At 50.0% G+C, this 22,806-nt stretch overlaps 1 protein-coding gene across 1 annotated transcript in view; it reads right to left on the bottom strand.

The window, feature by feature from the left end:
* The window catches only part of MICOS10 (mitochondrial contact site and cristae organizing system subunit 10), a 48,026-nt gene that overhangs the window by 5,404 nt on the left and 19,816 nt on the right, over nt 1-22,806 (bottom strand). Inside the window, exon 2 of the mRNA XM_082274574.1 lies at nt 434-481. Coding sequence (XP_082130700.1) covers nt 434-481 — 48 coding nt within the window. The remainder of the gene's footprint in view (nt 1-433; nt 482-22,806) is intronic.

Raw genomic sequence — 22,806 nt, 5'->3', positions numbered from 1 at the left:
TCTGTACACCCGCTGTGCCCATTATGAGGGGTTCCCACCATCCCTGTGCTGAGTTCCCGGTCTGTACACCCGCTGTGCCCATTATGAGGGGTTCCCACCATCCCTGTGCTGAGTTCCTGGGTCTGTACACCTACTGTGCCCATTATGAGGGGTTCCCACCATCCCTGTGCTGAGTTCCCGGGTCTATACCCCCGCTGTGCCCATTATGAGGGGTTCCCACCATCCCTGTGCTGAAATCAGGCGCTCTGTGGGAGTGGCTTCTCTATGTTGATTGGTGGGAGGGGTGGTGGGCGTTGCCAATGCAGTGATGTCACTAGCAGGGAAGAGACGGGGCAGAGGCCCTCTTTGTACTACTCTGCCAGCGGTGGGGAGAAAATCGCAGTACATTGAGGACTAGGGATGGGAAATGGGCAGGGGAGGGTTAAATACTTACTTTTGAAGAAAACGACTGAAAAGACGATCCCCAAGCCAAGGCCGGCACCTGGAGAGAGAACACAATAGACTTTATGACGGATCTATTTATTTAATGACACATAATTTCCATGTCCAATTGGCACGTGCCTGAGCAGGCAGAATCAATACGCGGCTCTCAGGCCGTGTCCACACTTGCAGGTTTTGCTGGGAATTGCGTTGTGATCGCCTTCCAAAATATGCATTTACAGCGCCGGGGATCGGCGTGACTCACACAGCATGGCTAGATCCTATGGGGAATGGGGTCGAGCTGTCCGCAACATCTGCTTGGGGGGAGGCGGAAAAGCAGAGACCGTCATAACCTCCTCTGTGGACCCCCTGTTCTCATTTAGATTTATTGACACCCTCCACACCCCCCCTCCCCCTTCATATTCCTTCAATGTGTGGATCTGCACACCTTACCGGATGTCGTTAGGAACAACAAAGGGGACCACCGGAATCAACCTGAACTCAGTGCAGGTCAGGGCAGCCTCAGAAGTGCTAATAGACAGGAAGGCGGTTCTATGCCCCGTATCCCTCTGATGTCAAGGCACAGGTCATGTGATCTCTGCCAGATGAGCTTTATGTACAGGCAAGGACAGCCAATCGGCAGCTCCTCCTTAACAGTGCCCTTTGTCCAGCCTAAGGGCCACTATTCCTCCCACTGACACCAATGATGGGCCACTATTCCTCCCACTGACACCAATGATGGGCCACTATTCCTCCCACTGACACCAATGATGGGACACTATTCCTCCCACTGACACCAATGATGGGACACTATTCCTCCCACTGACACCAATGATGGGACACTATTCCTCCCACTGACACCAATGATGGGACACTATTCCTCCCACTGACACCAATGATGGGACACTATTCCTCCCACTGACACCATTGATGGGACACTATTCCTCCCACTGACACCATTGATGGGCCACTATTCCTCCCACTGACACCATTGATGGGCCACTATTCCTCCCACTGACACCATTGATGGGCCACTATTCCTCCCACTGACACCAATGATGGGGCACTATTCCTCCCACTGACACCAATGATGGGGCACGATTCCTCCCACTGACACCAATGATGGGGCACTATTCCTCCCACTGACACCAATGATGGGGCACTATTCCTCCCACTGACACCAATGATGGGGCACTATTCCTCCCACTGACACCAATGATGGGGCACTATTCCTCCCACTGACCCCAATGATGGGACACTATTCCTCCCACTGACACCAATGATGGGACACTATTCCTCCCACTGACACCAATGATGGGACACTATTCCTCCCACTGACACCATTGATGGAACACTATTCCTCCCACTGACACCATTGATGGGACACTATTCCTCCCACTGACACCATTGATGGGCCACTATTCCTCCCACTGACACCATTGATGGGCCACTATTCCTCCCACTGACACCATTGATGGGCCACTATTCCTCCCACTGACACCATTGATGGGCCACTATTCCTCCCACTGACACCAATGATGGGCACTATTCCTCCCACTGACACCATTGATGGGGCACTATTCCTCCCACTGACACCAATGATGGGGCACCATTCCTCCCACTGACACCAATGATGGGGCACTATTCCTCCCACTGACACCAATGATGGGGACACAATCAAGAGGGATGTTCTTCTTGGCGGCTTTTTCGGACAGCGATCCCCAGACACTGGAAAACCATACAAGTGCCCTCTATAAGCTTGCCCTTTTAAGCAGGGAGGGACAGTTCTGTCACACACACAATAATATCGTTCCAAAATCTGCGTATTTGTGGACATTCCCACCAGATATGTAAAAGCGTTCCCCTGAATGACATGCACCTCCAACAGCTGTCCGATTGGAGAGGATAAATAAATTTAGCCGATGAAGAAGGGCACCTGTACCATCTGGTCAGAAGCTTAAACCCTTTCTCTTAAACTTGCGTAGCAGGGGACATCGAGTGGGTCAGAGGAAAGCATTTGCGCCAGTCACTAGGCGAAAGAACTTGCCCCATATGGCAGTGTATGCCGGCAGATCAGGGAGGAGGGTATTCAGGAGTAGGGAATACAATAAGGACACCATGTTTGTGGGGGGTGTTATCTTGAAGTAGGATAGTGTCAAACGCCGAGGGGCAGCCCCCTCGAACATCAGTCAGCGAGGACAGGGTACGTACATAGGAGAGGGCCTGGCGCCACCGTAGCCAGCCTGCTAAGTCACCCACTGGCACGGTGGAGTCAAGGAGTAACAATGAGGAAGGAATCACCTGTCGATGATCCGTCGCATTCCAAGGTCCAAATCTCGAGCACGAGACTGCTGGAGGACTTCACCTTTTTTATAGAGTGCACATCCCCCTCCCGCTCCTTGCAATGACAACCGATCGGCTTCTCAGCCGCATCGGTTGTCATTACAAGTCAGCCGACCGTCGGCTATGGACGCCGGTACCGGGGTGATGCCTCTAGCTGCAGACATCACCCCGGTACAACACTTTCCCTAAATATCAGCAATATCGGTAAATCCAAAAGGCCGATACTGATAGATCGTGGGAAAGTGCATATCGGCCCCCCGATAAAATCGGTCGATCCCTACTATGTACCATGCTTGTTGTCTTCTCTGTATGTTTACTATGGTTTCTGCTTCTTCCCATGCACAGTAAAATTTCTTCCTCTTTCAATAAACTGAGATTGAACTAAAAAAGGTTCAGTTTATCGCCTGGCGGTATTTATATGTGAATGTATGGTACACACACACACACACACACACACACAATTAAAAGGAAAATATAGAGCCTTGAAAAAGTCTTCACACCCCCTGAAAATTCTCCACATTTTGTCATGTTACAACCAAAAATGTAAAGTGTATTTTAGGCCATATTTTAAAGGGGTGTGAATACTTTTTCAAGGCACTATCACACCATAAAAGAAAAAAAAAAAAAAAAAAGTTAAGTCAGAGCCTTGGCATCAAACTAAAAACACACAGAAAAAAATAAAAAAAACGTTTCCAAATGCTTATCAACCAGCTGAAAAATCGAGAGGAAAAAAAAAAAAAAAAAGTGAAAAACAAAAATCCCCGAACGCTGGAAGGGGGTAATAATTCCTGCGCGGTCCCCTCCCCGGGACACGGGATGTTTTTGTACCTCTCACATCGGCTGCCAAGAGAGCCTCTAATTCACTCTCGTCTCTCTGGTGCCATTACAATAGCACAGCTGGCCGCAGCTTTATTGCGCTATTAGAGATAATTACTATCTGGGAGGACTGGAGAGTGGACAAACCGCCTGACCTGCGCCCTCGCCTTTTTTTTCCTGCGCCTGTACAGGACGGACGTGGTTGGGATCCAAGCGCTTTTCTTGGGTCACCAACCCCGCCAGCAAGTGCAATTAACTGTGCGGATCCTGTCCTCACTAGTCTGTATCACAATGGCTAGAATCTACACGCCATCACCGCGCAAACTACTATGAGCAATGGCAAAGGATTTGCGGGACTTTTGCCGAAACGCTCTGCTGCCTGTCAATCACCACAGGAAGGGGCCATCAGTGGTGGAAATGTAACTGTTGTCAATTTTTGCTTGTGAAGCTGTATGTAGTTGAAGGCGAAATTCCGCTTGTTTGCATCCCCCCCTACACTACCACATATGGCACTTTTTGGGGGTGGGGGGGGGCCCCAACAGGTGCCTGCTCCCACTTTCGGTCACATGACCGCAGCAATCTAACCATCTCCTGCACCATGTCCGCAGCCCCTGCATTCTCCTGCACCATGTCCGCAGCCCCTGCATTCTCCTGCACCATGTCCGCAGCCCCTGCATTCTCCTGCACCATGTCCGCAGCCCCTGCATTCTCCTGCACCATGTCCGCAGCCCCTGCATTCTCCTGCACCATGTCCGCAGCCCCTGCATTCTCCTGCACCATGTCCGCAGCCCCTGCATTCTCCTGCACCATGCCCGCAGCCCCTGCATTCTCCTGTACCATGCCCGCAGCCCCTGCATGTCCTGTACCATGCCCGCAGCCCCTGCATGTCCTGTACCATGCCCGCAGCCCTGCATGTCCTGTACCATGCCCGCAGCCCTGCATGTCCTGTACCATGCCCGCAGCCCCCGCACCATGCCCACAGCCCCTGTTTTGGGTCTTGTGGTGGTCCATTTGGGTCAAGTAGCTGCTGCATTTCCCACCCTAGGCTTATACTCGAGTCAATAAGTTTTCCCAGTTTTTTGTGGTAAAATTAGGTGCCTCGACCTATATTCGGGTTGGCTTTTACTCGAGTATATACGTTATAGGGATGCACCGATCCGATATTAGGATCAGATATCGGCACCGATACGGTCACAATAGCTGGATCGGGTGAGCGTTAAAATTAACCGATCCAAGGGCCGATCCGGTTTTGCTGAGTCCCGGCTCAGCCATCCCTTACTTGGGGTAGTAGTAGTAGTAGTATGGGATGGGAGCTGCTACTTCCTGTATAGGACCGGCTCACAGGCGGAATGATATCAGATGCACTCCGCCTGTGAATGGAGGAGCCATACACATGAAGCAGCGGCTTTGCTCTGTACTGCAGCCGCATGCTTTATGTGTGTAGTTCCGGATCGGTACCGGTATCAATAATCGGCAGATACACAGATATTGGTATCGGGACAAAAAAAAAAAAAAAAGTCGGATCGGTGCACCCCTAATACGGTATTTAGTATATAATCCCTGCTGATCCTGTCCTTGTTCAGGCACTTCCTGTTATAGGGTGACAACGCTCTATTCCTGTGCTCCAGGGTTGTCACGCTTTGGCGTGACATGGGCATCCGATGAAGACTAGAAACTTCAACACACAAGACACAGACACGGTCCACTGTTGTCACCATCTGGAAACCCCGCCTGATGAAATGCCATGCAGCCATCGCTGGAGTGCATATAGACAGGAAATGGCTGTATAGAGGCTGCAGGAGATCAAACACAGATGCAACAAAAAGGATGAAAAAAAAAGTGAAAATAAGGATTTTTTTTTGGGTGGCAATTACAATCTTCCCAGCGCAGCGTTTGCCCGGTGTGTGGCCCTATGCAGTGGATTTTGTTGTTTATCGGGGGTCACTGCAATAGCAGAGCGCCAAAATTGCGCCACATCAAATCCTCGTCACAGTTCAAACGTCCCATACAGGAGGCTCAGGAATCATTCAGCATGTACTCAGAGAAGCACTATAGTGAGAGATGGCAGGGCACCTGCCATGGAAGAGTGGGGGTCCCCCCCCCAGAAACACAAGGGGTTAAACAGCAGCCAGACGCCTGCATGTTGGCTCCTGGCACCTGACCGCACCGCACTTGGCTCCACAGCTGTTTCCACTGAACAGCGGCACCTCCTGAACAGTCCTCCCCTCATAACAATAAAAGATGAAAGGCCTATCTAATAATAAAAGAGGAGAGGGAGACCCAACGAGGGAGCCTTTCCAGAAGAGTGCCGCAGGCGGTGCGGGGAGGGCCGGGGAGGGAGAGCGGCATTTACACCTTCTCTGTGACCGCTTCAAACGCTTAATTGAAAAAACAGGCCGCCATCGCCTGGCTGCCATCTCATCATTAACCAGCCACATGCCAAGTCTTCCCGGCACACCGGGCCATATGGGATGAAGGATAGAGTTACACAGAATGGGGGGGGGACCCCTGACCTGGAGAAAAGGGGGTACACAGGACACAGCAGTGGAACCCCAGAGAAAAGGGGTACACAGGACACAGCAGTGGGAACCTGTAGCCAGCCACAGAAGAGGGATACATGACAAAAGCAGCAGGACCCCAGACCCAGAGAAGAGGGGGTGCAGAGAGCACAGTAGTGGGACCCCCAGACCCAGAGAAGAAGGGGTGCACAGAGCACAGCAGTGGGACCCCCGGACCCAGAGAAGAGGGGGTGCAGAGCACAACAGTGGGACCCCCAGACCCAGAGAAGAAGGGGTGCACAGAGCACAGCAGTGGGACCCCCGGACCCAGAGAAAAGGGGGTGCAAAGAGAACAGCAATGGGACCCCGGACCCAGAGAAGAGGGGGTACACAGGGCAGAGCAGTGGGACCCCAGACCCAGGGAAGAGGGGTACACAGTAAACAGTGGAACCCCAAGACCCAGAGAAGAGGGGTACGCAGAGCAGTAGGACCCCAGACCCAGAGAAGAGGGGTACACAGTGCAGAGTAGTGGGACCCCAGACCTAGAGAAAAGGGGTACACAGGGCAGAGCAGTGGGACCCCAGACCCAGAGAAGATGGGTGACCAGAGCAGAGGAACCCCAGAACCAGAGAAGAGGGGTGCATAGTGCACAGCAGGGGGACCCTAGACCCAGAGAAGGGGGTGCAAAGGGCAGAGCAGTGGGACCCCAGACCCAGAGAAGAGGGGTGAGCAAAGCAGTGGGACCCCAGACCCAGAGAAGAGGGGTACACAGTGCAGCGCAGTGCGATCCCAGACCCAAAGAGGGGTACACAGTGCAGCGCAGTGCGATCCCAGACCCAAAGAGGGGTACACAGTGCAGCGCAGTGCGATCCCAGACCCAGAGAAGAGGGGTGAGCAGAGCAGTGGGACCCCAGACCCAGAGACGAGGGGTACACAGTGCAGCGCAGTGCGATCCCAGACCCAGAGAAGAGGGGTGAGCAGAGCAGTGGGACCCCAGACCCAGAGACGAGGGGTACACAGTGCAGCGCAGTGGGACCCCAGACCCAGAGAAGAGGGGTGCACAGCAATGGGACCCCAGACCCAGAGAAGAAGAGGGGTACACAGCGCAGACCCGGCCTTTACAGCCTGTCCATCTGGCCTCCTCTGCAGTTCCCCCCCATCACCTCCCATCCTATCCTCGGCCCATGTAACCCGACACAGCCAGCTCCAGAAATATCAGAGCCCGGCTCTGGCTGCGCATTCCACCCCGGGGGAGGGAGATCTGATTTTATAGGGGAATGGAAACTGCCTGAGAGATTGAGGTTCGGTGAACCTATCGGTGAAATGTAAACCACGGGGGGGGGGGGTGGGGGGGTGGGGCACACCTCCCAACTTCTGCATCTTCAAGATCCCCCCCATTGTTACCTGGTGGAGTGGGATAATCAGAGCCGGTGCAGAGATTTAAATAGAACCAAAGCTGGCCATACATGGAGCGAATTCCGGACAATTCCTGATTAATTCCCATCTATCCAGACCTGAGATTTACACAGTTCTGTCTGGCAGGGCAGGAGAACAGACTTATTTTTCCTGCTGCATTTCAGTAACACTTGCAGGTCTTGTCCCTCCCCCAGCCTGTGATTGGACAGTAAAAGGAAAAAGTAGACTGAGGAGCTCATCTCTAGGTCACTCTGCTCTCTCCTCCTATCAGCATGTTCCTCATTAGATATGAGCACTGCAGCTCACCTAATTGGCTCCTTGTGTTGCTTCTCCCTCTGAGCTCTGTTGTACCGAGGCCGATATCAAATAAAAAAAATTCTGCTGCTTGTATTAATAAAATACACATTTTTATCTAATGATTACTGAGATGCAACAAATCAATATACTAATAATCCAGAATGATCCTCAGATGTATTAGAATGCATTGGTGGGGGGGGGGGGGGGGGGAGCATTCCAGGTGGTGACCGTGCCAGGAGGCCGGGGTTGTTACACCGCGCTGTCACGCGGGACGTTCTGCACCGTTGGCGCTGCCAGCGCGGCTCAGTCCTGTTTATTTGGCTTTGTAACGAGCTTTAGAAATCTCTGCACAGCCATCTCCGAGAACCAAATCCTCTGCCAGGCAAACACATGACGAATCACAGCTGGGTAAACGTCCCGCCACACAGCGCGAGCGGCTATACGGGGTAGCGGACGGCGGGCATGAGCTATGGGGAGGGTAGCACAGAGCAGAGCACCTGTGGGAGAAGCCTGAGATCGTGGCTGCCATCCTCAAACCAACAACAGTGAGGGAAAAAAGTATTTGACCCCGTGCTGATTTTGTACATTTGCCCACTGACAAAGAAATGATCAGTCTATAATTTTATTGGTCGGTTTATTTTACCAGTGAGAGACAGAATAATGAGAAAATGCATTGCATTAAAGTTATAAATTGATTTGCATTTTAATGAGTGAAATAAGTACCATATTTATCGGCGTATAACACGCGCCGGCATACAACACGCGCCTCAATATTAGGAGAGAAATTTCAGGAAAAAAGCTTACATTTTAAATAAACAGCTTTGAACTCTGAACATTTTTTTTTAATCAAATGACATCTCACCAGTGCCCATGAATGCAGCCTCGCCAGCGCAGTCTCCAGCAACGCGGCCTCGCCAGCGCAGTCTCCAGCAACGCTGCCTCGCCAGCGCAGTCTCCAGCAACGCAGCCTCGCCAGCGCAGTCTCCAGCAACGCAGCCTCGCCAGCGCAGTCTCCAGCAACGCAGCCTCGCCAGCGCAGTCTCCAGCAACGCAGCCTCGCCAGCGCAGTCTCCAGCAACGCAGCCTCGCCAGCGCAGTCTCCAGCAACGCAGCCTCGCCAGCGCAGTCTCCAGCAACGCAGCCTCGCCAGCGCAGTCTCCAGCAACGCAGCCTCGCCAGCGCAGTCTCCAGCAACGCAGCCTCGCCAGCGCCATTGACACTATCAGTTTTTAAAAAGGCCGGGAAGCAGCACCGAGAGCAGAAGGGGGCGGGCCGAGGAGAAGGGAGAACGAGCGCTCGTTTGCATCGGAAGTCCCGCCCATGATAGATGTCACACGTCTCGGCAGAGGAGGCGGACTTCCTATGACAGCTCGTCCTTCCTTCTCCTCGGCGCGGCCCATCCCCTTTTGCTCTCGGCGCTGCTTCCTGTCCTTTTTTTTATTTTTTAAATATCGGCGTATAACACGCATGATTGCTTTTTCCTCCATTTTTAGGAGGAAAAAGTGCGTGTTATACGCCGATAAATACGGTATTTGACCCCTTCACAAAACATGACTTGGTAGTTGGTGGAGAAACCCTTGTTGGCAATCACCAGCGATCCCAGCAAGGACCAGCAATCCCAGCAAGGAACTAGGTCCTTACCCCTGACTAGGCAGGGTACCTATAGCAGAGAGAGGGAGTAGTATACCCCCTGGGACTGCCCATGGTCATAGCCAGACATTATTTTCTGCCTAGTGTCCTACTCCTGTAGGGGGCAGTATAACCCAATGGTTAAGAAGAAGATTGGGAGCTGTGGCCGTCAATGAACGAAAAAATGGCGTGGTCATGAAGTGGGGGGGGTTAAATCTTCTAGAGGGCAAAGAGAAAGACACAAATCTTGTTCCCTCCATTTTTCAGCTGCTTCAGAACAGCAGTTCATAGCGGTGCAGCACAGCAAACCGCAGAATAATTCGGGCTTTGTGAGGACGGTGAAATAAAGAACGCTCACACATGTTTGTGAATCTTATTAGAACCTTTTTTTTTTGCATTCCAGCCATTCTGACCCCCAGTGTTCCTCCGAGGCAACGTGGCTAACCCAGCTCCGCTGAGGGTCTATCGGCATCCCGCCGAGTTCTCCACAATGGGAAGGTTAAAGTGCCGCGTTTCATCAGCTCGCCGGCCGATACTAAACTTCAAAAAGGTGCCGGGATTAGAGCGCCAGTTCTGTTCCTGCACATAATTAGATAAACTATTTGGAAGTTTTCTTCCAGATCCCCAACGGCAGCTTTTAAACCACGCGGGAGGGGAGGATTGTGAAACTCGCATGAAGTGTACAGCAATTGGCACAATACGTGCAACTCCCAGCATGCATTGCTTCCACGTGGCCCTTCCATCACCTATTCTGGGTCCAATATATAATATTTATCATACACAGCACTGCATGTTCACATCAGCCCCTGCCCCCCCAAGAGCTTACAATCTATGGTCTGCATCTCATATGCATACTGTACATACACACACATTAGGGCCAAAATTTTAGACAGGAGCCAATTACCTACCATCAGGTTTTTGAATTGTGGGAGGAAACCAATGCAAGCATAAGAAGAACATGCAAGCACCAAGCAGATGATCATAACCTAGGGGCGGCTCAATCATCCAAACACGGCTCCGGTGACTTACCTTAGAAGTGGGTGCCAGCAACTCCATATTAATGGCTTTGGGGAGAGGGGAGGGGGCAACATTATAAAGACATGGTTTGACCAGTTTGGTGTAGAGCACATGTGTCAAACACAAGGCCCGCGGGCCGAATCCAGCCCTCGCACCTTTCCTGCAGCTGCAGGAGAGCTCCAGCCCTGCTCCAGGCCCTGTGCTTTCTGCTTTCCAGCACTGCCTCCAGCTTCTTCCCAGCAGCAACACAAGGTAAGGGTGGTGCACTGTAATGTAAGGGAAGGTGGGTGACTCAAGAGATCAGGAGCCTCCCCACCATCAGAAGTTATGTAAGGGTAGGGGATGCTCTGGACATCTAGTCTTAAAGATACAACCGGCCCTTTTGAAGGCAATCCTGTTGCTGGTGCGGCCCTCGATTAAATTGAGTTTGACACCCCTAGTGTAGAGGAACAAAAGGTGTCCTGCACAGAGCCCTGACCTCATCCCTACTGCACAATTTTGGAATGAACTGGAATGTCGATGGTGAGCCAAGTCTTATCATCTGACCTCACAAATTCACACAGCCACTATACAAATTCCTGAGTGAAAGTCTTTCCAGAAGAGTGGAGGATGTTAAAGAGGAAGTAAACCCTCCTCTGACACTTGTACCTATAGGTAAGCCTATAATAAGGCTTACCTATAGGTACTGTAAATATCTCCTAAACATGTACCGTTTAGGATATTTACCTTACATGCAGCCAGCGACGTCACTGGCGCATGCGCTCTGAAGGAACGGCCACTTGTGCCGTTTCTTCAGAGCCCCGTGCCCGCGCGCGGGAGTGACGTCACCGCGGCTCCGGCCAATCAGTGCAAGTTGCAATAACGAGACCGCAAATTCCCAATTAGTGTAACCTCGGATCTCTTACTTGAGGATACGCTTACTCCTTGAGCGTCTTGCACAAAGCTTTGACCTCAAATCTACTGAACACCTTTTGGGTGATCTGGAATGCCGATAGCATCAGATCTCATCATCCAATATCAGTAATGAGAACAAATTCCCACAGACACCCTCCAAAATCTTGTGCAAAGTCTTCCCAGAAGAGTGCTGGATATTAGAGCCACAAAAGGGGTCCAAGTCTATAAAGACATGGTTTGACCAGTTAGGTGTGGAGGACTGAGTGTCCTGACCTCAACGGTACTCAACACCTTTGGGATGAATTGGAACTAATTGTGAGCCAGGTTCTCCCATCCAATTTCCGTACCCAACGTCACAAATGGGAACACATTACCAAAGACACTACATAATCTTGCCGAAAGCTTTCCAAGAAGAATTAAAAAAAAGGGATTTTAACCACAAAAGGGGGAAAATTTCATATGGCCGTCTACCTTCACATATGGTTTTGGACTCAAGCATAAAGCCTATGCTTTTTTCAATGGGATGACCAACAAGCTCATAGGTGTGATCAGGGCCTTCTTTCTCAGACAACAGGTGCAGGAACTCCTCCCCCTTCTGAGTCCCCACCTGTCTCTGTGTGCCTTATCCACCTCTAAGCACCGTTCCTCTGTCCCCAAGCAACAGTAGATCCCACACACACACACACACACACCACAATAGACACCCCCCCCGCCACACACACCAACAACCCCCCCAGCAAGCAACAACAGATTTCCCAGCAGCCAGCATCAATAGACCCTCCAGCAGCCAGTAATAATAGACTTTTCCCTCAATAGCAGATCCCTACCAGCAACATAAGACCCCCCCAACAATAGAAGACCCCCCCAACAACAATAGATCTCCCACCTTCAACAATAGACCCTCACACAAAAAACAGATCCCCACCAGTGGCAATAGATCCCCCAGCAGCCAGCATAAATAGACCCTCTAGCCCAGCCCTTGCTATTACATATATTCAGTTCTGGAGGTGCCGGAACTGCGTTCCCCCACGTTCCTGCTGAAAAAAAAAAAAAGCCCTGGGTGTGATAGTCAGGTGACCAAAGATAGCCCTTGAGTGTCCTGCACTAAGACCTGACCCTAAACCCTGCTGAACACCTTTGGGATGAACTGGAACTGTTGGTTAGCCAGGTCTTGTCATCCAACATCAGTACTTAACCTCACAAATGGGCACAAATTCCCACAGACACCGTCCAAAATCTTGGGGAAAGCTTTCTCAGAAGAGTGGAAGACTGTATAGCAAATAAAAAAAAAAAAAAAAAAAAAGGGGGCAACTTAATACTAGTGGCCATGGTAGGGGGGGGGGGGGGGGGCAGTGGCAACTCCACAATAATGGCCATGATTTTGAAAGAGATTTCCAACCAGCTTATATAAGTATGAAGGACACGTGTCCACAAACATTTGGCCATATATGTGGGTCATCAAATCCTGATATTTGTATGGAGATCTACCTCCAAATAAATAATTTTTTTTTTTTTTAAATTCCATCCAACCTGCTCAATATCCCTTACAAGGAAGGGAAGAGAAGGGTGAACAATACATTGGTCATTGTGTTGATAGGCGGTATACATGCATCCTCCAATGGGGATTCCAGAAATCTTTAGACCAGAGGTGGCATTCGGTAAGGCCAAGGCTATGGGAAGCTTTAATAAATCCTGCTGAAGACACCATTTTTCCAAATAAGACACATGAACGATACAACAGACCGCGGGCGATTGCCAATATCGATGCAACTCAACCACATTTTACACGAGACAACGTGGATCGCTTTTTTACGACTCCCCACGGGGCAGTGAGAAGATTTAAGAGAGATTTAATAATGATTAGGACAATCCGGTAATCCCATTTTCACTCTAATATACACAGATCTGAGGCCGGTTCAGAAAAACATTGGTAAACAAAATGATTAGATTGCTGGTTGGCCCCCGGACAGAATCTTCTATGACAGAGAAAAAACATCTCATTCTAGAAACACAAAGAGGGAACTTGGCTCCAGCTGTGATGGCCCAATGCATGCTGGAGGTTGTATCCAGGCCCGGAGATTAATGGTTGAAAAAGAGCAGATCCGACGAGAACATAAGTGGCAGTGAGCGTGAGCGGGCCTGCACGCTGTAATTCAGCATCTGGATTTTATGGGGAAACAGGAAAAGTCAGGAACAATATGCAGGCACATGTGCAAACGTAAAACTATGAGCCGTTTGCTCAGTAAAAGGCTCCTGCCACAGGGACTTTCCATTCATCTCTTCGATCCGCTGCAAGCCCTAAATTGACGTGTGCTGGTTTTGGTGAAATAAAATGGCTGGTTGATCTGGGTGTAGACATTTTTGTGGCAACACAATTTATCACAGCCAAAAACCTAAAGTAAAATAAATGCAACCTCTACCTCAAAGCTAACCCTAACCTATACATCAGGCCCCACCCCTTAATCCAACTGTTACACCGAGCCCATGCTGAAAACCAAACCCTTAGTCCAAGCCCCAACCCTTACAGAGTCCCTGCACTAAGTCTAAACCCTAGTCCAAGCACAAGCTCTAACTGTAACCCTTAAAGAGGCTCTGCCATAGGCCAAGCCATCAGTCCAAGCCCAGGCCAAAACCTAACCATCAGTCCAAGCCCGGGCCAAAACCTAACCAACAGTCCAAGCCCGGGCCAAAACCTAACCAACAGTCCAAGCCCGGGCCAAAACCTAACAGTCCAAGCCCGGGCCAAAACCTAACCAACAGTCCAAGCCCGGGCCAAAACCTAACCAACAGTCCAAGCCCGGGCCAAAACCTAACCAACAGTCCAAGCCCGGGCCAAAACCTAACCAACAGTCCAAGCCCGGGCCAAAACCTAACCAACAGTCCAAGCCCGGGCCAAAACCTAACCAACAGTCCAAGCCCGGGCCAAAACCTAACCAACAGTCCAAGCCCGGGCCAAAACCTAACCAACAGTCCAAGCCCGGGCCAAAACCTAACCATCAGTCCAAGACCGGGCCAAAACCTAACCATCAGTCCAAGACCGGGCCAAGACCTAACCATCAGTCCAAGCCCGGGCCAAGACCTAACCATCAGTCCAAGCCCGGGCCAAGACCTAACCATCAGTCCAAGCCCGGGCCAAGACCTAACCATCAGTCCAAGCCCGGGCCAAGACCTAACCATCAGTCCAAGCCCGGGCCAAGACCTAACCATCAGTCCAAGCCCGGGCCAAGACCTAACCATCAGTCCAAGCCCGGGCCAAGACCTAACCATCAGTCCAAGCTCGGGCCAAAACCTAACCATCAGTCCAAGCTCGGGCCAAAACCTAACCATCAGTCCAAGCTCGGGCCAAAACCTAACCATCACTCCAAGCCCGGGCCAAAACCTAACCATCAGTCCAAGCTCGGGCCAAAACCCAACCATCAGTCCGGCCAGTTCACACAGCTCCGGGACAGCTGCAGAGCGAATTGCACTGGAGTCCTGTGCGTCTCTTCTGGTCTGTTTCAGGTCAGAATTCAGCCAAAAATTCAGGCCGAAATTGGACCTGAAACAGGGAACAGGGACGCACTGGACCCCTGCTGTTAGCCTCTCTGCATGGAGGTGTGAACCCAGCCAAAACCTAAACCACTAGTCCAAGCCAGGACCAAAACCTAACCACTAGTCCAAGCTCCGGGCCATAACCTAACCCTCAGTCCAAGCTGCGGGCCATAACCTAACCCTCAGTCCAAGCTCCGGGCCATAACCTAACCCTCAGTCCAAGCTCCGGGCCATAACCTAACCCTCAGTCCAAGCTCCGGGCCATAACCTAACCCTCAGTCCAAGCTCCGGGCCATAACCTAACCCTCAGTCCAAGCTCCGGGCCATAACCTAACCCTCAGTCCAAGCCCCTGCTTTAAGCCTAACCCTTACACCAAGCTCCAGCCCTAAACCTAAGACCCACGCCCAATACTAACCTCCTCTGAGACCAGCGTCAATGCCCACTCCCCTAACTGAACTCCTAAAATGGTACCCTCAAAAATCAACCTGTGGTTGTTCTAGACACCGCCAACCTTCCTGCTCTGAACCTACCCAGTAAACCAACCCATAATCCAATCCTCATTACAAACTGATCACCAAGAAACAAGCAACAACATTGGATTGCAAATTGGGTCTATAAAGAGAGTGTTCGGAAAAAAAAAAAAAAAATGTTCCAACACCTAATATAAAGAGAAGTCACTAAAATACACCTGAATAACAAAGAGACAAAAAGCACCAGGAAAGATCAGTAAACAGCAGTAAACAGTAGTTGTACTGTGAACTGTAGCTCCCCAGTGCCGGCAGCACTCAAGCAGCCCCAGACCATGACACTCCCACCACCATGCTTTACTGTAGGCAAGACAAACTTGACTTGTACTCCTCACCTGGCTGCTGCCACACACGCTTCACACCATCTGAACCAAATAAGTAACAAAAATTCTTCTGTAGGGGCAGAGACACCAACTACTGCAGGTAAAAAACGCCCATTAAGAGAGGGGCAGAGACACCAATTGTGGGGGAAATCCCCCCCATTGTGGGAGGGGCAGAGACACAAACTACTGGGGGAAATCTCACCATTATGGGAGAGGCAGAGACACAAACTACTACAAGAAATCTCATCATTGTGGGCATTACACACCGCAATGGTGTTAATAGGCCTTTCAGATAATAGAATATTCTGTAAATAGTCATATAGAGCTCATATACCTTTTATTACCGTTACAATACAATTCCCTGCGAGCTGCACATATTCCAAACCCCAGCACTCAGCGCGCCGCGCCCCGGGTAGAGAGACGCGGCCCAAAACCACAAACAATGAACTTCGCCAGGCCGGCAAAGGCTGCAGTAAACAGGTAGAGGGAGCTCAGCCAGGCTCACATTCTGATCTTATCTGGACAAACATCGGCTGATGGGCGGCTTTCGGGTTTTTTTTTTTACTCCTTTTTTTAAAAATCGGAGCGAACATAAGAGGTTCGGGGCCAGTGAAGAAAAACACAGGCACTGCCAAGACCCCAGAATCCAGCTGGGGAGACGCCCAGCACTTGTCGGGAAGAGAGTTTAGTCCCAGTCAAAGAAACTATTACGCAGCCAGGATACACTGCACAGGCATTTTATTAAAGAGGACCTGTCAGTAACGCTACAAGTGCACGTAAATATATTCCGGACCGGTCATAGAAGGCAACAGGATCATCCTTCAGAAATGCTCAACCTTTTATCATTAAAAAGCTGTCCTCAGTCTCCAATTAGTGACTCTGCCTGAGCTGAGATGATGTAATTGGTCTGTTGCAGGCAGGAGAAGGCATTTCCTTAGTCTCTCTCCCCCCCCCCCCCCCGTGATCAGACTGGTGCGGTTTGATAAGTAGGAAGAGAACCAGTGAAGAGTACAGTCACAGAGACGAAAGGCGTGGAAGAAAGGCGGAGAAGAAAGGCGGAGAAGAAAGGCGGAGAAGAAAGGCGGAGAAGAAAGGCGGAGAAGAAAGGCGGAGAAGAAAGGCGGAGAAGAAAGGCGGAGAAGAAAGGCGGAGAAGAAAGGCGGAGAAGAAAGGCGGAGGTTGGTCAACCATATCAAAGGCAGTAGAAAGGTACAGGAGTGGAGTACAGAAGAGTGTCCATTGGTATTAGACGGGGAATGCCCAAAGGCTATGTTTTGTACCGACTACATCTCAATTTTGTCAATAAAAATTAAAAAAAAAATAACAAAACCACAAATGATGGGGTACGGATGTTGAGGCATTGTCTAATCCACAGGTGTCAAACACAAGGCCCGCGGGCCCGAATGCGGCCCCCCATGCCATTTCATGTGGCCCTCGCACCTCTCCTGCAGCTGCGGCACCCCCCTCGTCTCTGCCCCCACCTTGTCTGTCTCTGTAGTCGACAGCAGAGAGGACAGAACTCCTTTGCCAGATCCTGCACTCCAGTGTGCAGCTGTAGAAAGGCTCGTCTTTGCCCCACCCAGGACATGGGGTGTTCTGGACATCTAATCCTACAGATATAACCGGCCCTTTGAGGGCAACCATAATGCTGATGCGGCCCGCAATGAAATGAGTTTGACACCCCTGGTCTAATCCCAATGAAGGACCATAAACTGGTCCTTTGCTTATAAAGTTTGGAGACCCCCAATTTAAAGAACGGTGTCATCTATGAAACATATCAGTCCAGAAATGGAGGAACCTGAGAGGGGTTTGTTGCACCCAGGTGACTGACAGGCCACATGTACAGGGATCCCATCACCTTCCATGACATCACTCATTACATGTTCAGCCGCCGCTTCCTCCTCCGCTGTGTTCAGCAGTGACTGCGTTCCTTTCAGCCTGTCACATGCTGACCATCGGGGGGCGATCTCATCACCCTGATATTCTCTAATAGAGGAGAAGAGTCTACAGATCTGGGTGTGGAATGTGGAACAGCAAGTCAGGAAATACGGAAAAGTTCCATCAAAAGTTACTTTCAGCCGCAATTCAGCATGTGACTCACTGAAAACACGCTACACCTCCCCTCCGGCCAACCGGAAAGCAGGATATTGTTCTAAAAAGGAGACAGTGCTGAAATCACAAAGGACGGCCAATTAACGCCTTCACCTCCACGTCCTGCAGCAGGAGGAGGAAGACTGATAGGCAGCCCAGGGAGGGGATAGTCTGAAACGAGCACCCCCCCCCCCCCCATCACGCTGATCAACCGCAGAGCTCACCTTTTCTGGCACTTTTTGATTACATGTAACAATGAGAGCCCTTTCACACTGCGGCGCTTTCCAAAATGCATGGCACTAAAAATAGCGCCTGAAAACCCATTCCCTGTTCCCATTAAAATCAATGGATGCTTTCACACTGTGGCGGTGCAAAAAAATTCTGCAAGCAGCATGTTTGGAGCGCTAAAGAAAGCGCCTCAAAAAAACACCCTCTCTCCATTGAAGTGAATTGGAAGCACCGCAAAAGTGCCTGAAAAGCACTTCAGAAGCGTCTCAAAATGGTTCTTGAAGCAGTTTGAGTCACGTGTCCTTAACCACTTACCGCCAGCCCACCGTCAAATGACAGCACCCTAGAACTGCCGCACAGCACGACCCCGATCTTAGTAATGAGCCAAGGACACGGCTCTTTACCCATGTGATCGCCTGTGTCCAATCACAGCCGGTCACATGTAAAATGAGGAAGTGCCAATCAGCAGCTCCTCCTCGAAGGGGTAACCAGAACAGGTAATCAGGGCACTGGATTACAGTAAAGCCCCAGCAGTGCCCATTAGTGATTCCAGTCAGTGCCCATCAGTGCTACCCATAAGTGCCACATATCCGTGCCCCACCAGTGCCACCTCTCAGTACCCATCAGTCCAGCCTTATCAGCGCACATCAGTGAAGGAGAAAAATTACTTATTTACAAAATTTACTGACAGAAAACTTTTCAAAATTTTCGGTCTTTTTTTTTTTTCTTTTATAAAGTAAAAAATAAACCCCAGTGGTGATTAAATACCAACAAAAATGTCATATGGGTACAGTGTTGCATTTTCACGCAATTGTCATTCAAAGGGTGACAGCGCTGAAAGCTGATAATTGGCCTGGGCAGGAAGGGGGGGGGGGGGGCCTGGGTAGGCAAGTAGTTAAAGAAAAAAAAAAAACGCACCGCTAACGCCTCAAATACGCCGCAAAAGTGCTGAAGGGGAGGATGGCGGGAGGCTAGAAGACTGAAGGCAGGAGTATGGCAGGAGGCTAGAAGACTGAAGGCAGGAGGCTAGAAGACTGAAGGCAGGAGGATGGCGGGAGGCTAGAAGACTGAAGGCAGGAGGATGGCGGGAGGCTAAAAGACTGAAGGCAGGAGGATGGAGGGAGGCTAAAAGACTGAAGGCAGGAGGATGGAGGGAGGCTAAAAGACTGAAGGCAGGAGGATGGAGGGAGGCTAAAAGACTGAAGGCAGGAGGATGGAGGGAGGCTAAAAAGACTGAAGGCAGGAGGATGGAGGGAGGCTAAAAGACTGAAGGCAGGAGGATGGAGGGAGGCTAAAAGACTGAAGGCAGGAGGATGGAGGGAGGCTAAAAGACTGAAGGCAGGAGGATGGAGGGAGGCTAAAAGACTGAAGGCAGGAGGATGGAGGGAGGCTAAAAGACTGAAGGCAGGAGGATGGAGGGAGGCTAAAAGACTGAAGGCAGGAGGATGGAGGGAGGCTAAAAGACTGAAGGCAGGAGGATGGAGGGAGGCTAAAAGACTGAAGGCAGGAGGATGGAGGGAGGCTAAAAGACTGAAGGCAGGAGGATGGCGGGAGGCTAAAAGACTGAAGGCAGGAGGATGGCGGGAGGCTAAAAGACTGAAGGCAGGAGGATGGCGGGAGGCTAAAAGACTGAAGGCAGGAGGATGGCGGGAGGCTAAAAGACTGAAGGCAGGAGGATGGCGGGAGGCTAAAAGACTGAAGGCAGGAGGATGGAGGGAGGCTAAAAGACTGAAGGCAGGAGGATGGAGGGAGGCTAGAAGACTGAAGGCAGGAGGATGGAGGGAGGCTAGAAGACTGAAGGCAGGAGGATGGAGGGAGGCTAGAAGACTGAAGGGGAGGATGGAGGGGGGATGGAGGGAGGATAGAAGACTGAAGGGAAGACCAGGGTGCAGCTGCTACAACTAAAAAGCATGTTCTTTAATTCAAACCAAGCTTCATCACAGATAAATTATCTGGTAATCAGTGGCAGCCTACTGGCTTTCCTCAAGAACTGTGACAACGTTGCAGGACTTTCAGTGAATTCTTTGCAGCGTTGTCACCCTCAGGGCTGCCTCTTCACCCATCCAGAGGAGGAGGAGGGAGGAGGGAGGTGATATGCTGCCATTGCTGATCACCGATTGAAATCTGTGGTTCCCGATTAGAACCTCCAGCGTTGCCTGACCCCAGAGAACGGGCCCCCCGACCCCAGAGAACGGGCCCCCCGACCCCAGAGAACGGGCCCCCCGACCCCAGGCAGATTGTATTTTCCATTGCAGAGGACGGTTGTCAGTTTGCTCCCAGTGTAGGTTTTGCTTTAATACTTCAGACACTCTCCTGTGATCACAGCGAGCTCAAACAATGCCAAACTAAAGACACGGAGAATGCGGGGAGATCCAGGCCCAGATTAACGCCTCGCTATCGGCCAGGAAAGTGTGGGGGCGGGGTAGACGAGGCTTTATCAGCTTTCACTCCTCATTATTGGGAATGTTTGCTTTTGGAAGGGCTCCACACACTCCGCCTGTATCTGGACACAGAGAGATCGGCGGGGACGTCCTTGAGCGCACAACAGGCCGAGCGCACGAGGTGAGGTGCAGACCGCACGAGTCTCAGAGGAAGCACAAGAATTATCGCACCCTTCCGTCATATAAAGCTGGAAAAAAGACAAACTGTCAAAACATCATTAAAAATCAGATTCAGATGCCATCTGTAGTTCTCTATGATTAACACGTAATTAGAGTTTCAAGTAGGCATAGCGGATCAACGCATTTCGCAAAGGTCTCCACTTCTTCAGGAGCCACGTCCTTATGCAAGCAGACAATAGGCCTCTAAGGAACTTTTTAAAGAGAGTCCACACCACAGAGAGGTACAAGTGACGTCATCACAAATGTGACGCAATGTAAACGAGTGCCTCGGCTCTCCCTCCGCATTGGCTGAGACAGCAGCGGGAGCCATTGGCTCCCATTATCAATCACAGCCAATGAGGAGAGAGAAGAGGTGGGGCCGAGCTACGGCTCTGTGTATGTATGGTCACAGGTCACATAAATCAGCCCCTACAGCAAGCTGCTTGCTATGGGAGATCTAGGCAGGGAGGGAGGGGCCAGAGAAGAGGAGGATCAGGGATGCTCTGTGCAAAAACATTACACAGAGCAGGTAAGCACTAGCTAACCATATATTATATATATATATATATATATTATATATATTATATATATATATATATATTTATATATATTATATATATATATATATATATATATATATATATATATATATATATATATATATATATATATATATATATATATATATATATACACACACACACACACACACACACACACACACACATACACACACACACATACACACAGTGCCTTGCGAAGTATTCGGCCCCCTTTAACTTTGCGACCTTTTGCCAGATTTCAGGCTTCAAGCATAAAGATATAAAACTGTAATTTTTTGTGAAGAAACAACAACAAGTGGGACACAATCATGAAGTGGAACAAAATTTATTGGATATTTCAAACTTTAACAAATAAAAAACTGAAAAATTGGGCGTGCAAAATTATTCAGCCCCCTTAAGTTAATACTTTGTAGCGCCACCTTTTGGTGCGATTACAGCTGTAAGTCGCTTGGGGTATGTCTCTATCAGTTTTGCACATCGAGAGACTGAAATTTTTGCCCATTCCTCCTTGCAAAACAGCTCAAGCTCAGTGAGGTTGGATGGAGAGCGTTTGTGAACAGCAGTTTTCAGTTCTTTCCACAGATTCTCGGTTGGATTCAGGTCTGGACTTTGACTTGGCCATTCTAACACCTGGATATGTTTATTTGTGAACCATTCCATTGTAGATTTTGCTTTATGTTTTGGATCATTGTCTTGTTGGAAGACAAATCTCCTTCCCAGTTTCAGGTCTTTTGCAGACTCCATCAGGTTTTCTTCCAGAATGGTCCTTTTTTTGGCTCCATCCATCTTCCCATCAATTTTAACCATCTTCCCTGTCCCTGCTGAAGAAAAGCAGGCCCAAACCATGATGCTGCCACCACCATGTATCACAGTGGGGATGGTGTGTTCAGGGTGATGAGCTGTGTTGCTTTTACGCCAAACATAACGTTTTGCATTGTTGCCAAAAAGTTTGATTTTGGTTTCATCTGAGCAGAGCCCCTTCTTCCACATGTTTGGTGTCTCCCAGGTGGCTTGTGGCAAACTTTAAACTACACTTTTTATGGATATCTTTAAGAAATGGCTTTCTTCTTGCCACTCTTCCATAAAGGGCAGATTTGTGCAGTATACGACTGATTGTTGTCCTATGGACAGAGTCTCCCACCTCAGCTGTAGATCTCTGCAGTTCATCCAGAGTGATCATGGGCCTCTTGGCTGCATCTCTGATCAGTCTTCTCCTTGTATGAGCTGAAAGTTTAGAGGGACGGCCAGGTCTTCGTAGATTTGCAGTGGTCTGATACTCCTTCCATTTCAATATTATCGCTTGCACAGTGCTCCTTGGGATGTTTAAAGCTTGGGAAATCTTTTTGTATCCAAATCCGGCTTTAAACTTCTCCACAACAGTATCTCGGACCTGCCTGGTGTGTTCCTTGTTCTTCATGATGCTCTCTGCGCTTTAAACGGACCTCTGAGACTATCACAGTGCAGGTGCATTTATACGGAGACTTGATTACACACAGGTGGATTCTATTTATCATCATTAGTCATTTAGGTCAACATTGGATCATTCAGAGATCCTCACTGAACTTCTGGAGAGAGTTTGCTGCACTGAAAGTAAAGGGGCTGAATAATTTTG

The sequence above is a fragment of the Pelophylax lessonae genome (genome assembly GCF_965119305.1).
Source record: "Pelophylax lessonae genome assembly, chromosome: 12".
Classification (NCBI taxonomy): Eukaryota; Metazoa; Chordata; class Amphibia; order Anura; family Ranidae; genus Pelophylax; species Pelophylax lessonae.
Note: the sequence above shows the minus strand (reverse complement) of the source record. Positions and strands in the feature narration are given on the sequence as shown.